The sequence below is a fragment of the Micrasema longulum genome, unplaced genomic scaffold (assembly GCF_059751315.1).
Source record: "Micrasema longulum isolate JH-2025_06_02 unplaced genomic scaffold, ASM5975131v1 h1tg000045l, whole genome shotgun sequence".
Classification (NCBI taxonomy): Eukaryota; Metazoa; Arthropoda; class Insecta; order Trichoptera; family Brachycentridae; genus Micrasema; species Micrasema longulum.
Genome location: NW_028277252.1, coordinates 1184884 through 1198959, shown reverse-complemented (window position 1 = coordinate 1198959; position 14076 = coordinate 1184884). Strand labels below are relative to the sequence as shown.

The 14076-nt window shown below is 35.9% G+C and overlaps 1 protein-coding gene across 1 annotated transcript in view; it reads right to left on the bottom strand.

Annotated features, from left to right (window-relative positions):
- trbl (tribbles pseudokinase 2) overlaps nt 1-13091 on the bottom strand; it is a 48448-nt gene extending 35357 nt beyond the window's left edge. Inside the window, exons 1-3 of the mRNA XM_088228284.1 lie at nt 12884-13091; nt 12291-12700; nt 4046-4335 (exon numbers count right to left, since the gene is read on the bottom strand). Of these exons, the coding sequence (XP_088084410.1) occupies nt 4046-4335; nt 12291-12554 (554 nt within the window). The 5' untranslated portion in view covers nt 12555-12700; nt 12884-13091. The remainder of the gene's footprint in view (nt 1-4045; nt 4336-12290; nt 12701-12883) is intronic.
- Between the last annotated feature and the right edge of the window lie 985 nt (nt 13092-14076).

Genomic DNA, 14076 nt, shown 5'->3' with positions numbered 1-14076 from the left:
TCAACGTGAATTGCGCCAAGGTAAATACCCGACTGTGCAGCCGCAGACTTGAGGACTCATTAAGAAAATCTCACATGAAACAATGAAGATATTGTGAGTAGTGGCCACCAAAATCGCTGTAATGTCATTTATTGTACGATTCCGACAGCCGAACGGAATTATGCGTTACGGTCCCGTGAGCAAGTAGCAGACAGGTTTTATGAAAACGTCACGAAGAGATCTTGGCCTCTTTACCTAAATCCAAATAAAATAAACAAAAGCATCGAGCGGACTTCGCGTTGTTATCATTGGACTCGGGGGGGGTTATGCGTATATCAGCATATTACAATGGAGAAGAGGGTGAATACCAGTCATTGTCTGCAAACATTTGGGCTAACTCAAAATATTGTCGATACACATATGTATATATCATGATTTTTAAAGTCGTATTTGTTTATTCTTTTTTGACAAATAAAATAAGAGTTGTACATGCGATGGGGAGAAAGCGTGAGGTCTGTGACATTACATTGACATTGAAGAAGACTATACTTTTTGTTATCCCGAGATTTTTTGTTTAAATTATTAAAATACTTTTCGCGTATTAATTATAATAATACGTCTCAAAACATGCATATTTTTAACTGCTTACGTTATTTACATTACCGCAAAAAATAACAACAAACAAAAGAGGACTTTAATCCCTAATATTGAACGGTACGCTTGTATCTTGTATACTTAGCGTCGACCTCTCTTGACTTTCAAGTTGAATCGTCAGTCGTCAGATATTTGCACAAAGTACAAAAACACACATGCCGATGCAGATAATTTTTTTTTTCTTTTTTTAAAAAAAGAAATATTTGCGTTCTTATGATTTACCCAAATATTTCATTTTGAGGGCCATTTTCAACGAGTTGTAATTAACTCACTATTAGAAAATGGGAATCAAGTTGGGGTAGAGTGGGATTTGAACCACGGACCTTTAGTCCGTGAGTCCGAGACTCTAGCCACAGGACCATAACCCGTTCAAAATAATACATGTTTGTCATTACTTGCTACTGTTTACGTTCAGTGAGTGAGAATTTAATTTCAATATTACAAGTAAATAAGTTAGATTAGGAAGGAACTCCGGTAGCCGACGAAGATCGGCAATTGATGACTGATGACCCGCTACGGTCGGTCGGACCTTGGCAGTACCGGAGGCCGACTAGGCCAGCGCCGCGCCGACCGACCCGTTTAGCTGCCGCGCGGCTCCGAACGCACATTTCTCTCGGTCGCCAGAAGCCACTGTACGAGTATATCGTCTCACAGGCGTACTTCCGCTACATTTAATATTTACGTAGATATTCTACGAACGACGTATCAAAGATCGTGCCGAAATTCAAACAGGTAGCAGTGGGCGAATTTACGCCGAACGAGAGCGCGCCGTTGAAGACAAATAAAGCAGAAATGTTTAAAGCCGAGAAGGTCGGATATCGTGACCTCGATTTCATTCAATGGACGTACCGTTTGCCGGTGCATACAAAGTAACGTAAGGTACTCCGCTGGTTGCTTTCACAAAGGTAAGGTGAACTGACGAGATTTCCCCCAGAACTTATTATTATCCCGCCCTTGACCCTAAGCATAGTCGATAAGCTCCTCAATTTCTAAACAAACCGGAGGATGTTACCCCGAAAATTCCCATGCAGGTAGTTTTCGATAGAATATGATATCTACATCCCTGTAAAATGAGAAATTACAAACGAATATTATTCTTATTATTATTCTTTTCTTTTCGGGAGAACTTTGTAAAATTTTAAATCCTTTAGTTTAAGAACATAAACAAAAAATAAATACGTTGCATCGTAAGTTTTATTTATTTAATAAAACTTTTTACTCTCATAATAGTGAAATATCACTTTTTTATTTACATTTTTAAAGTAATAAAGGTCTTTGAAATACTATCCAGTAAAAAAAATATTTTTTCGGTAATTATTGGTAGTATAAAATTTTTAAATTTGTAATTTTGAATTCCCGCAAAAGCGGTCATTCCTTCGGCCGCGCCCCTAATACGTCACACCTGTCCACTGAATTTTGTTTAGAACATTTTCACGAATCTTGACGTCACAAGAACCGTCGCGTTTTTCTACGAACGTAGTTTTATTGAATTTTTATTTTTAAATGTATGTATTTAATTTCTCCACAATATCCATATTGAAATTACAATGAATTATTTTTAATCCATTTCAAATAATATATTTTAATCGGTATTCGTAGTATGTGATATTTCCCTATAATTTGCATTTGCAACATTTGCATCTTTGAATCTGCAACATTCCTCTTACTATGTATCATAATTTAAATTAGAGATTCCTTATAAATATGTGTGTAGATTTTTTATGTCTTCACATTATTACTATTTTGTTTCAGTTATATGTTATATTTGTCTTTGCTTGCAATAGTATTTTATGGACTAATTGTTGAGCCTTATAAATCTAACTTGTACTTTTTTTAAAACATGTTTTTGTAATACAAAAAATTCAGATATCACTCGATATGTGTGTACGTTTTTATTTATTTTATTTTATAAGGTAATTCTACAAAGATACATACTAGAACACAAACAATGCCAAGGTGTCTCACATGCGTATATATCTTCAATTATAAAATTACACAAAATAGATAGAATTACATTTGTTGTTTTTTTATTTCTATATTTTTTTAATTTCTTATACAGTATATAATACAACGAAAAATAATTTGTACGTGTGTACCTATTAACTAAGATTTATTCCTAATAGATTATTCGCAAACGTTGGGAGAATATCATGAAAAATTACAATTTTGTTGTTTGGGCAGTGCATATTATATTCCCGACACATGCGGGCCATGGGTGTGTGGTATGTTGCATTGCTTGAAAACTAAGCCAGTTTAAATATGTCCCGATGTCTCCATCCCGCATTTATTTGTATTTTATTGAGGAGGTTAGTACATATTTTTTAGTTTATAGAGACATTTTATATCGAAAACAACTCGGCGTCTTGTAAGGGAATCAAAAGGAAAAAGAAGTTGCTCGTATTGTTGCAATAAGAAACATTGTTTATTCTTAATATTTAAAGCATTAACTTTATGGTCAAACATTTAAGTAAATGTTATTGAATTTTTGTATATAACCACTTACCGACTTTTCTATGTCTACCGGTTTCGAGACGTACCCGTCTCTTCGTCAGGACACCAATGAAACCAACATGAAAAACCCACTATAAACCTTCACCATAGTTGTAAAATATATATAAATAAAATATAAAACCAACACGATTTGCATTTTTGTATAGTGGGTTTAATTGGTGTCCTGACGAAGACAGGTTTACGGCTAGAAACCGGTAGACATAGAAAAATCGGTAAGTGGTTACATACAAATATTTAAAAACAGTAAGTAAAATATTGAACATACTCTACGATGGAAATATATTATTTTAAAAAAAGGAATCCGCATTAATAGCATCGAAGTATAATAAGTAATAATGAAAAAATATTAATAAATAATATTAATAATAATGTTATGTAATAAGTTTAACGTGTCTCTTTGATACCAAGGTCTTGTTTGATATACCGAGGTTACCAATTCCAGAGTATTGCAACATGAACCGATCAGCGAATGGAAATGACGTCATTTCTAGGCATTCAAAAAGAGCGATCAGTTAATGGTATTTTACTGATAATATAGAAAACTACGAATATGAATATGAAAGGTGCAACGTCGTGAAACGCAACCTTTAGATGATGTCTATTAGCAAACTCGCACTGCGCGAGATCTCTGACCGATGCTGATGTCGGAACGTATTCCGCAACAGTTGCACAAGCGAGCGTGTACTTTAAATATTTCAATAACTGGCACATGCAATGGATTCGGTTTAATACTTTACCGCAACACATAACTTGTAACGTTTATATACACAATATGATGTCAATAACGGGATTAAAGTTGCTCGTCGGAGAGTATACTTGCTCATATGGGACAGAGCCCTTCGGCTGCGTCGATTCGGCGATTATCATTAAAAACACTTAAAAAATGCATAAAAATTCTTACCTTTGAGGGTCCGCAAACACAAACTTCCTAAGTTTAAGGTCTCTAAGCACAATTCCATTGTCGTGGCACGCTCGCACAGTATCCGCCATTTGCCTGAAGAGTCTCCGCGCCTCCGGCTCGCGCAAACGTTTCCGCGCTCGGACGTGCGAGTGCAGGTCTCCGTGCGCGCGAGGGAACACCAGGTACGTGTGACGGTCTCCCACGAGCACCTCGTGCAAGGGGTTCACGTGTGTTTGCGCGTCCAGCCTAAAGTGAGCGGCTAGTAACGCGCTACATTCCCGGCTCACCACCTGAAATAAATCAGACATTTTTATTGGGCTTTTGGTAAGTGGCATATTCCTTATCGGTGCATTTACTGTCTTAAATTCCAAAACGCATGTTTTATATACATATTTTTTATTTTAAAAAAATATATATAATATATTAGGTCCTACTGAATTGCATTAATGCAATCCGTCAGTAGGTGCTCATAACTAAGATCTTATTAAATCTCTTAATTTTATAACAATAAAAGACATATTACTGCGAAAAAAAGAATCGAAATCATTTACAAGATGGGAAATTAAAAACAAAATAAAAAAATATATAAAAACCTAGTAAATAAAAGCACGTTTCAATTGCCAGGACTTCAGCATACGTCTCTCTCCTGTGCCTGATATTTTTTTGAAAATTTAAAATGGGAGCACGTAAATACATTTTGCATACGTTGAAACGAAATTCTGATACCGGGAAGTGTTATCAATAGATACATATTATTAAGTTATTGTGTTAGCGTCATTTTAGTCACTCAGTAGTCTGTAGCGACGTAATATTAACTGCTGATTTCCTCAACGCTAAATTTCGTCGAGGTGACATTGTCAAAGGAAATGACGAAATTTAGCATTGAGTAAATCAACCGAGAGGTATGTGGCAAAAATGTTTTATAATTACATTTCGCTGCTCTTCATTCAGAGTTTTAACGGCGAAGTCTAAATTGGGGATTGTTGAGTGGCACATTTCCATTAGAAAAATATGTGGGAAACCGAGAAAAACAAAACATTTAAAATAAGTCAAAGAGACAAAAATATTTATCGTTTTGTGATTTCATCGGATATGACGAAAGTATTTTGAACATTAGCCAAAAATGTACATTTTTAGTCTAGACTGATAAGCAAACCTTAAATACCTAGTACCTAGCTACTGAATGCCAATAACTTTGTCTTTGGATACAATATTTTGTACACGGCGTGTTGCGTGGTTATTGACGTAAGACGGAAGTGGATCTTTAAATCTCTAGCTATGGAATTACTCAGGTATAAAATATACCTATATTAATTACAAGTGTAGGTAATCCTGCAACAAGGGGAGTGATTCGATATTATATGGAAACATTAATAAAAAAAACTTGTCTAACTACGAGAGTTATCCTACACACAACACATAAGGAGTGAGGCAATCTGCTTTACATTGGCAATAATGATTAATCTGTAGTGCTGATGACATTAGTTAATGCCATTACGCAAGATCAAACCGAGTATAGGCAACTGTGAACACAGTTGCAAAATTCCATAAATGGAGTGAAGTCACGTATTGCTACACGGCCAGAAGGCGTTGCACTATTTCCCGGATAGTAAGTCGGTTACTCGGAGCGGCCATTGCGGCAGAATAAGGTCACCGGCTTGGCGCCCGAGCCGGGGGCTTATCTTCCACGGCTGTTGTTCTGTCGCCGATATCCCGTCTCCTCCACTTCTCCACTATCGGCCTTCCGCCTGCCAACAATGGCCAACAACGCGAACTGCGATATCGATAATGCGAATATGAAATGTACAGGGACATTATCTATCCTTACGTGTAAACAAACGTTTTGTTCACGTGAAATCGTAATTTGGATGTAAATGAAAATAAAAGTAATAAAAATTGAACTATGGAATTACCTATTACGAAGAACATTATTGTCTAACGATTCGGTTGCGAGTGTTCGTAAATATGGCAAAGTGTGTGTTAATATACATTTGCTCAATAAGAGCGAGTAGAGCCGTCTGAGCTGGTCGGGAATTGCGCAGCGATAGCTTTACGAAATGTACTAAACACGTCGGTGAGGTGGGCTCATGCTGCTAATGGCCGGGTATACTAGGAAGCTATAGATATTACAGAACTAGGAACTGATCATGGGAGAGGCTACGACATAACGAGAAACGTAGGCATAAGTGAAGTTATTATATTCAAAAGCGCGACTCCGTTGGTATCGGGTATCTCCAAGTTCCCAGTACGCGAGACGATTATTCGAAGTATTTACGCGTGCCGAACCGGTCATTTTCCTTCGAAAAGATTTGCTGGAGTCGGTCGAACGAGATATCGAATTTACTTACGCTTAAATTACATATTATTATTTTTAATGAACCTCATCTCCGATACGTGTGGCTTCCGCAGTTACATGCATACGCAGAAATCCTTATACCATCATAGAGTGTTTGTGTTTAACATCGCGTGAGGTACTTCACCAGACCGTGATAATTAAAAATTCAGAATTAGCAGAGGGTTCAAATAATTAAAAATACAAATTTCAGATTTAAAAAAAAAACTCTAATAATAGTCGCGATAGCGATATAAGTTTTCATAGGCCCTCGGAACAATATTTCGTACGGAGAACCATCTGTCAGTAGTGCAGAAATAGTGGAGGGTTGAATGACTCCGGATTGCATATTATAGTATGCGGCACACCACGACCACAGTCATGGCACATCACCATAGGTAGTAGGTGTAGGTAGTCCGTGGCGCGCCGCAGGAGTCGAGTGGGAGAAGGCCGGTGGGCGATAATCATTTCATACCTTGAAAATAAAACGAACCGAGAGGGCCGGTCTTTAAATTTCAGAATGACATTGGGAAGACGATGTGACATTGGAGACTTGCGCGCGCGGAATATCGTATGTCCGCCGGTATCGTACACCTTCACGGTTCCGTCTCTCTCCATTCCAGTCACAGTCAGATGGAGTACCGAGACGGAGGCGGAGGCACGGCTGGCACGGAGAGGACGCGAGAAACCGAGCGCCGACACCGGGCACGCGTTGGAGGGTGGATGTGTAAATAGCACAGGATAAGAGCGGTGAATATTCCTTTCACGGGGTTAAACTGAGCAGAAAAGGCGCAACATCGACAGTGGAACACAGTATCCTGCACATGCTCGAATATATAAAATTTATTTTTAAAAAACCTTCGAAGCGAAACTACTTCAAGGTCCAAAGAGAACGAGCCAAGCGTGAGATGTGATCGTTACCGTTTTTATAATGGCTCCGTAAATTCACATTACCGCATAATGTATGATGAAGGTATCTCAGTGAGGAGTCTCCGTGGCGTTACACGCTATTTAATAATACACTACTTACCTTTAGTACAAACTACAAACTGTATACGTATTTTGTGCTGCAGTTTTCATTTAGTATATCCAGTTAATATTTATAAATAAATAATTTGGCAACAGACACATTACTAAAAAATAACCTTATTACTTTTAGTTCTCGTAAGAATAAGGAGCTTCTAGCAAAACGGGAAATTGGATACAAAAAGTGTTTTCTTACTCGTGGTAAAATTAGAGCATAAAATTATACGACAAAGTTTCTTGAAAATGTACGAGAATATGTGAAGAGTTCTAAATTGGGGGACAAACATAAGAAACTAAAAACAAAGTATTACCAAATTGATTTAATATTGCTGCATTTAAACAAGCAATACAATTTTAAGCACAAAAACTCAAGTATAATAAGGGTGCGAGGCTTTTAACATATTTCAAAAAAGACCTGGAAACATTCTTTCTTATTATGAGAAAAATAAAGAACACAAATTCCCATTAAATGCAAATACTGCTCCCATTTTCAGAAATAAAAAACTAAAGGTTGCCGTAAGTATAGGCCATCAATCGCACGGAGGGTATCGTACACCATATACAGGTGGGACTACTTTGGTAGGTCGGCGTCGGTAGTCGGTAGACAGTAGCCAGTAGCTAACAATATTAATTACTTGACCATAAAACTGGATTATATGCTTGGCGGGTTTCTTATTATAACCAGTGGATTAAGGATAGCATTAAAACGCGATTAAAAAACAATAAACCACCAAATTATTAAAAACGATAGATAAATTAATAATAAAAATACACTCAATAAAATATTAACTTATCAAACACTCGGATGTTATTTCTCATTAAAACATAAAACACAACAGTGAAGTTCGCATAGTAAGCAAGAAAACGCAAAAATTAACATGATGGTACAAGTTTTCAGAGCTCTTATGGTATCACCGAGATGATGTCAGTAAAGCAGAAATGCTGATCAAGATTCTTCGAATACCAGGTAAATATATTCCTTCGATACGTGACTCATAGCATGAGATGAAATAGGATGATTCATTAAAAAAATATAAATAGTTGTCAACGATCAAATGAAATTACGCAAACTTTTAATAAATACTTAGTTCACTTAAACGACCGTAAAATTTGTTCGCAATACATAATGAATTTAACTAACGAAAAAAAATGTTCTAGTTCATTTTTGTAATTGAATATAGCAATTTCCTAACTGCAATATAATGATAAAGGCGACTAATATTATGATATTATGATATCTCTCAGCCTCACAAGAGTACGGTAAAAAGATCCAGCCGCAAAGGCCGTGACATAAAAAACTCTCAATAATTTTGTAGCTGTTAATCAAAACTGAGCTAAAGGACTGCAAAATGATCCCAACTAAATTTATAGTTTTACATATTATAAGAATTACAAGTGAGTTTACAATGCAGTGTTTATTGATGTGAGTACTACTTATGTATGAACATTTAAAAAAATTGCCTACACGTGTGTCTAGCAGTGCTTTTAAAAAGACCAATAAATGCCTATTTTTAAAATTAAACATCATAGCAAATAAGTGCAGTAAAGTAAAATTAGTATCTAGTATCAAGTTTTCTGTTGTTTATTATTTGAAAGAGCACGAATGCAAATTGGAGAATGGATTTCGTCAAAGTTAATGTTTGAACCATGTCATTCGAGCTTGAAATAGCGTCATTGACCGAAATAGATTCAATGACAGAAGTTAACCGAGAATATACATCGGTGGTCACTGAACGTGAACACCACGACACAGGTAGGAGTGGGTACTGGGCACTGAGTGCTATTAGTACTTAGTACTGCACATTGGACAAGTACAACTACTTTAATGCAGCCGCCATGGGAATGGAAATGGCTAATTAAGAGACAGGCAAATTGTGCGCACCAACCGAGTGTCTGAACAGTGCTCTCGACAATATTACAACTTAAATGAATCACAAATTCGGGATCAATGAGCGGAGAGAGGAAATTCGCTTTAAGGAAAAACGAACATTGAGCACCATAAATCATTTTGTTATGACCGATACCATTATCAGGTTAAAGGTTAGAAGATGACCGCAATAACAAATATGGCCAATACCTATAAACAAATAACATAATTTATTTATAATTCAGCAGAAATAGAGGTCATCTGGCATACAACACGTTTCTTTGGTAACTTGACATAGGGGCGAAGGGCTGATCGACTTTTCTCGTACATAATACAACTATAGTAGAATAAGTAGGTAAGGTAATACAATGGGACACAATGGTGACGGTCACGGTCAACCCTCCGTAGAATGAGAACGTGAAGGTGCTACTGCTATGGAATATCTTACCCTCGATTCACACAATATGGCACAACCAGTTATTTCCCCCAAAATGGAAGCCAAGTGTATAAATTAAACAGGTACTGTAATGGAGGAGTAAGGCGAATGCGGAGTAGAGATGCTGGCGCTGGACAAACCTGATCTCTAGTGGGGTGACAAATTTGGGGTCCTCGTGGCCCAGAACAGGAGAACACTCTCCCACGAGACTCCCGAGTAGGGGTGCGACTTGTACTTGTTCCTCCATCTCATTAATACTAATTCTATGCATTTTCGAAGAAAAGAAATTAAAATCAATGTGCCTGCCTAGTAATAGAAGCGATTCCCCCTGTTGAGCGCATTGAAATGTGCACTTCCTAAAGGGGAAAAATACAATGTTGACGTGGAGGACCATTAGTCGGCGACTACAGAATACCCCTTGCCGAGTCATTTTTTCCCACAAAATCAACACGTGGGAAACTATAATAAAGTTGTATCGGTTTGTAAAACACGAATACCAAATATTGATAAAACGGACTCATAAATATTTTGTAAATTTAAGAAAACGCATTTCTACATTCATAAACTAGTTCATAAGCATGACTAAAAATTATTGCTATAACTAAGAAAAATTGTAAATATTGCATAACATTTATAAAAATACGACAAAAATACGGATGTAATATTCAATCAAATAAAAAATACAAATTATTAAAAACAGTAAATACCTACTTATTTGTTTTTTTACAAGTGGAGTGATACGGAGTAATTTTACACAATATGCTTTTTTTGGCTAAGTATTTAGTAATATATAGAAAATTATAATTAGCCTGTAATTTCCGTTTATAGGTAAACGTAGTTTTTTTGTTGTAACGGCTGTTGTTTTCTTGAAATTAATAAATAAATAATGTACCTACCTGCATACTAAATTATTTTATTCTAAATGAAACATCTAAATTCTTTATCGTTTTCCTAGTTCCTAGGTAGATAGCGGAGTTATTATCAAAAGATTTTTCTTATTTATTTATTTAACTTTTTGTACATAATGTTATTTGTACATTGGCGAGCTTATTGCCAAATGGCAATTTCTTCCAACCAACCAATAAAATAATAGTTTTATTTTTATAATTCAAGTTACAGAACATATTTAATAGAAAATAAAGATTAAAAAGCTAAAGATATATAAAAATATAAATAAACGTATTTGTTTATAAATTACCTTAAATCAAAACTATTACTCAATGGGAAAAACGAAAACCTACCTGTCGTATTTAATTATTGTTTTTTTCTGCTTTCTTTACTCGAATTTAAATAATACGATATTTTGTATTTAAATAATATTATGGTATGAATTAAATTCAACACCAATATATGTACTATTTAATCTAAATACCTAGGTAAGTGTGTGTAAAATTTCAATCATACTTACTTATAGGTAAACAAAGAACTCAAATCCTTCGTATCGAATGAAGGACAAATTTAATGGGGAATAGAGACACGCAAGGATACGAAATGTTTATAATGGACTTATTCAGGGTAACAAGTACGCACATTAAAGTGATATAAACCGGTCGGGATTCGAGCAAATACATTATTTATTATGTGTTTGCGAGAAGGTAAATAAACTTTACCGAAACTTACTAGCTTTACTAAATACAGTCTTTAGGTGACATGTGTCAATAGTCAATATCGTAAAACAATTAGATATATTTGTGCTTTTACAGATACATAAAACAGTTTTTGTTTTAATATTGTTTATTTATATTATAACAGTGTTATGTTATACCTACCTGTTTACCTATAAAGATTTTGGATAAACCTGTGATATTCGAATATCGTAGGCAGAGACAATAGACCGGCATGCGCCATCCGACTCGAGTATCAACGAAGTATTTAAGGGGGGTGAGAGGTTTAGGGGTTCAAACCCCAATTGATGGAAACACTAGGTTCCCATCAATCCATTAGATGTGATTTTGTCTTGAACACCCCACGTGGAAGCTATAAATACGCCTGTGCTCTATATCATATTTATTGTTATCATAATAATATTATAATATATACTATTCTATTATAATATAAACTTTTTATCCCGACGTGTCCGTTCTAAAAGACTTGTTTTTCATCTTGTTTTTTTCGACGTATGTGTCCATTTACAGGTATATACATTAAAACTTAGTAATTCAGCCATCGCAACAGCCCTTTTTCAAAAAACACTGATACGTACATCGCAATTTATTATGGCGAGCCAAGGACTTTATTAGTTATTACAGAACGTAATTCGTGTGACAAAAAATCTAAAATTGTAGAATTAGCAAGCGAAAGAAAGGGCCAAGGACTGTAATGGTAGAACTACCCTGTTCCGACTGCAGATGTCAAATATTGTTGTGTGCCAAAATCAGGAATTTGCCAAATAGCATTTTTAAGATATTGAAATTTAAAACTGGTAAATAATGATATAAATACGTTATTTAAGTCGTCCTAAAACAATTAAATAGCGATCAATTTACATTTTTGTAGTACATTAGCTCTGTACTGTAAAACTGTCCGAAATGCAGATTCGCGACTTTGACATTGAAAATAGCAGGTACGTGTAAATAAAGCTTACCTTGCAGACGTATTCGTTCTGTGTTCTGACGTCCACGCATCTGCAGAGTGAGGAACCTTCCACTTGTTCCAGCAACAGGTACTTGTCCGCCACCAGGGTGGCCTGAAAAGGGGGCTCCGGCGGGCAGGGACTGTGTGCGGGGCTCAGGCGGCCCAGGGGGCGCGGGGAGCCCGCACGCTCCTCGCACAGCTGGCTATTCTCCTCCTCACCCTCTGTGTGCTTGCTACTGTCCAGCCTCATAGAGCTCGCCCAAGCCATATCCATTTTCACGGAACACACTCGTCACACTACACGACACTGCGGGTACTTCCACTCCTTATACACAGTTCACAAAAATGCAATCCACCAAAATTAACTACGCGAACTAATCTACAAGGAACCTCGGAATTTCGATACAATACAACGTCAACCTGAAACAAAAAAAAAGTCATATTAGAATTAGAGCTTAAGTGTAGCGTAAGTTTTCGTAAAACAATGGCAACATGCGTTCGAATTGCGCTATTCGTTCGATTTCGAATGACAATCATACACGTCGGATGATATGATATTGAAAAGGTGTTTCAATATTTTATGTATATAAATTTAGAACTAACCTTCGTTTTGGATTTCACTGCACAAAAGATAGAGCCGAAATAAGATCTTTCTTCCGAATACGGACAAAAGATATAAAATGAGAACGGAAACTGATAAAATGTAAATTTCAATCAGTTGACAGGCCAATATTATGGCCGGTGTCCGCTCGAACAAAAACTAGAACTAACAGAACACACAACCAAACGCGACGGCCGCCATTACGATACTGAAATTCTGAAATTGAATCGGATACTGAATGTCGTCACAGAACAAAATCGTGAGCTCCGTCCGCGCTATATAGTACATGAACTTGCATACAGAAAAATAACATTCGGTAGGAGTCAATTTCGATTATTTGTCTCTTTCTTACACTTGTATAGAGGAAGGCACAAGAACGAGACACAAAAATATGACGCACTATTTGGGTTTAAACGTGAAAATCTTGCTAAAATTCTTTTGTCATTGCCAACGCTGCTTTGCCTACAAATTTACTGAATATTAATATTATTATTGTTTTCCACAAATTGTAATAATATTTTAATAATCAAATATGCTATGTATGGATTTATAAAACATATCCCTATCCGTACCCAGTGGTGCATAGAGAACTGCATTGGTACTTCGATTGCAGCGTATTTGAATAATTTGGTTACATGGAATATAAAGTAATCAGTCTTATGCACCTGAAACTAGTCCATGGACAATTTTTAAATTGAATACCGTATGTTATTTTTTTTTGCACCACAACATGCCAGAAGGCCCAATTACAGTGGTGAATTACATCACAAAACACCCAGGCTTCAGAAAAAACACATTTTTAATTTTTGTGTTCTCACCGGGAATCGAACCCGGAACCTTTCGTATGTGAGTCAAGCGTCTTGACCACTACACCACGGAGGCCGTTAATTAAACAGTATGTTGTAATAAAAGTCATTTTAAAAAGTAACAAATTTGACAGATTTTCCTTGAATTTTCGTGAAAAAAAAGTTTGGGTATTATTTTATTTGACTAAATAATAACAAATACTATTTTGAAACGTTTCGGGATTATATTCTAAAGATATAATAATTGATTATTGAGTCCCGTGTCCTGGAAAAGAATCAATTGATAATTTAATAAATAATTTTGTTGTGTTTTTGTTTATATGTATAATAATTTTAATTTATATTTGTAAATATTATATTATTTGCGTAAACCATAGTGCATAGAGCCT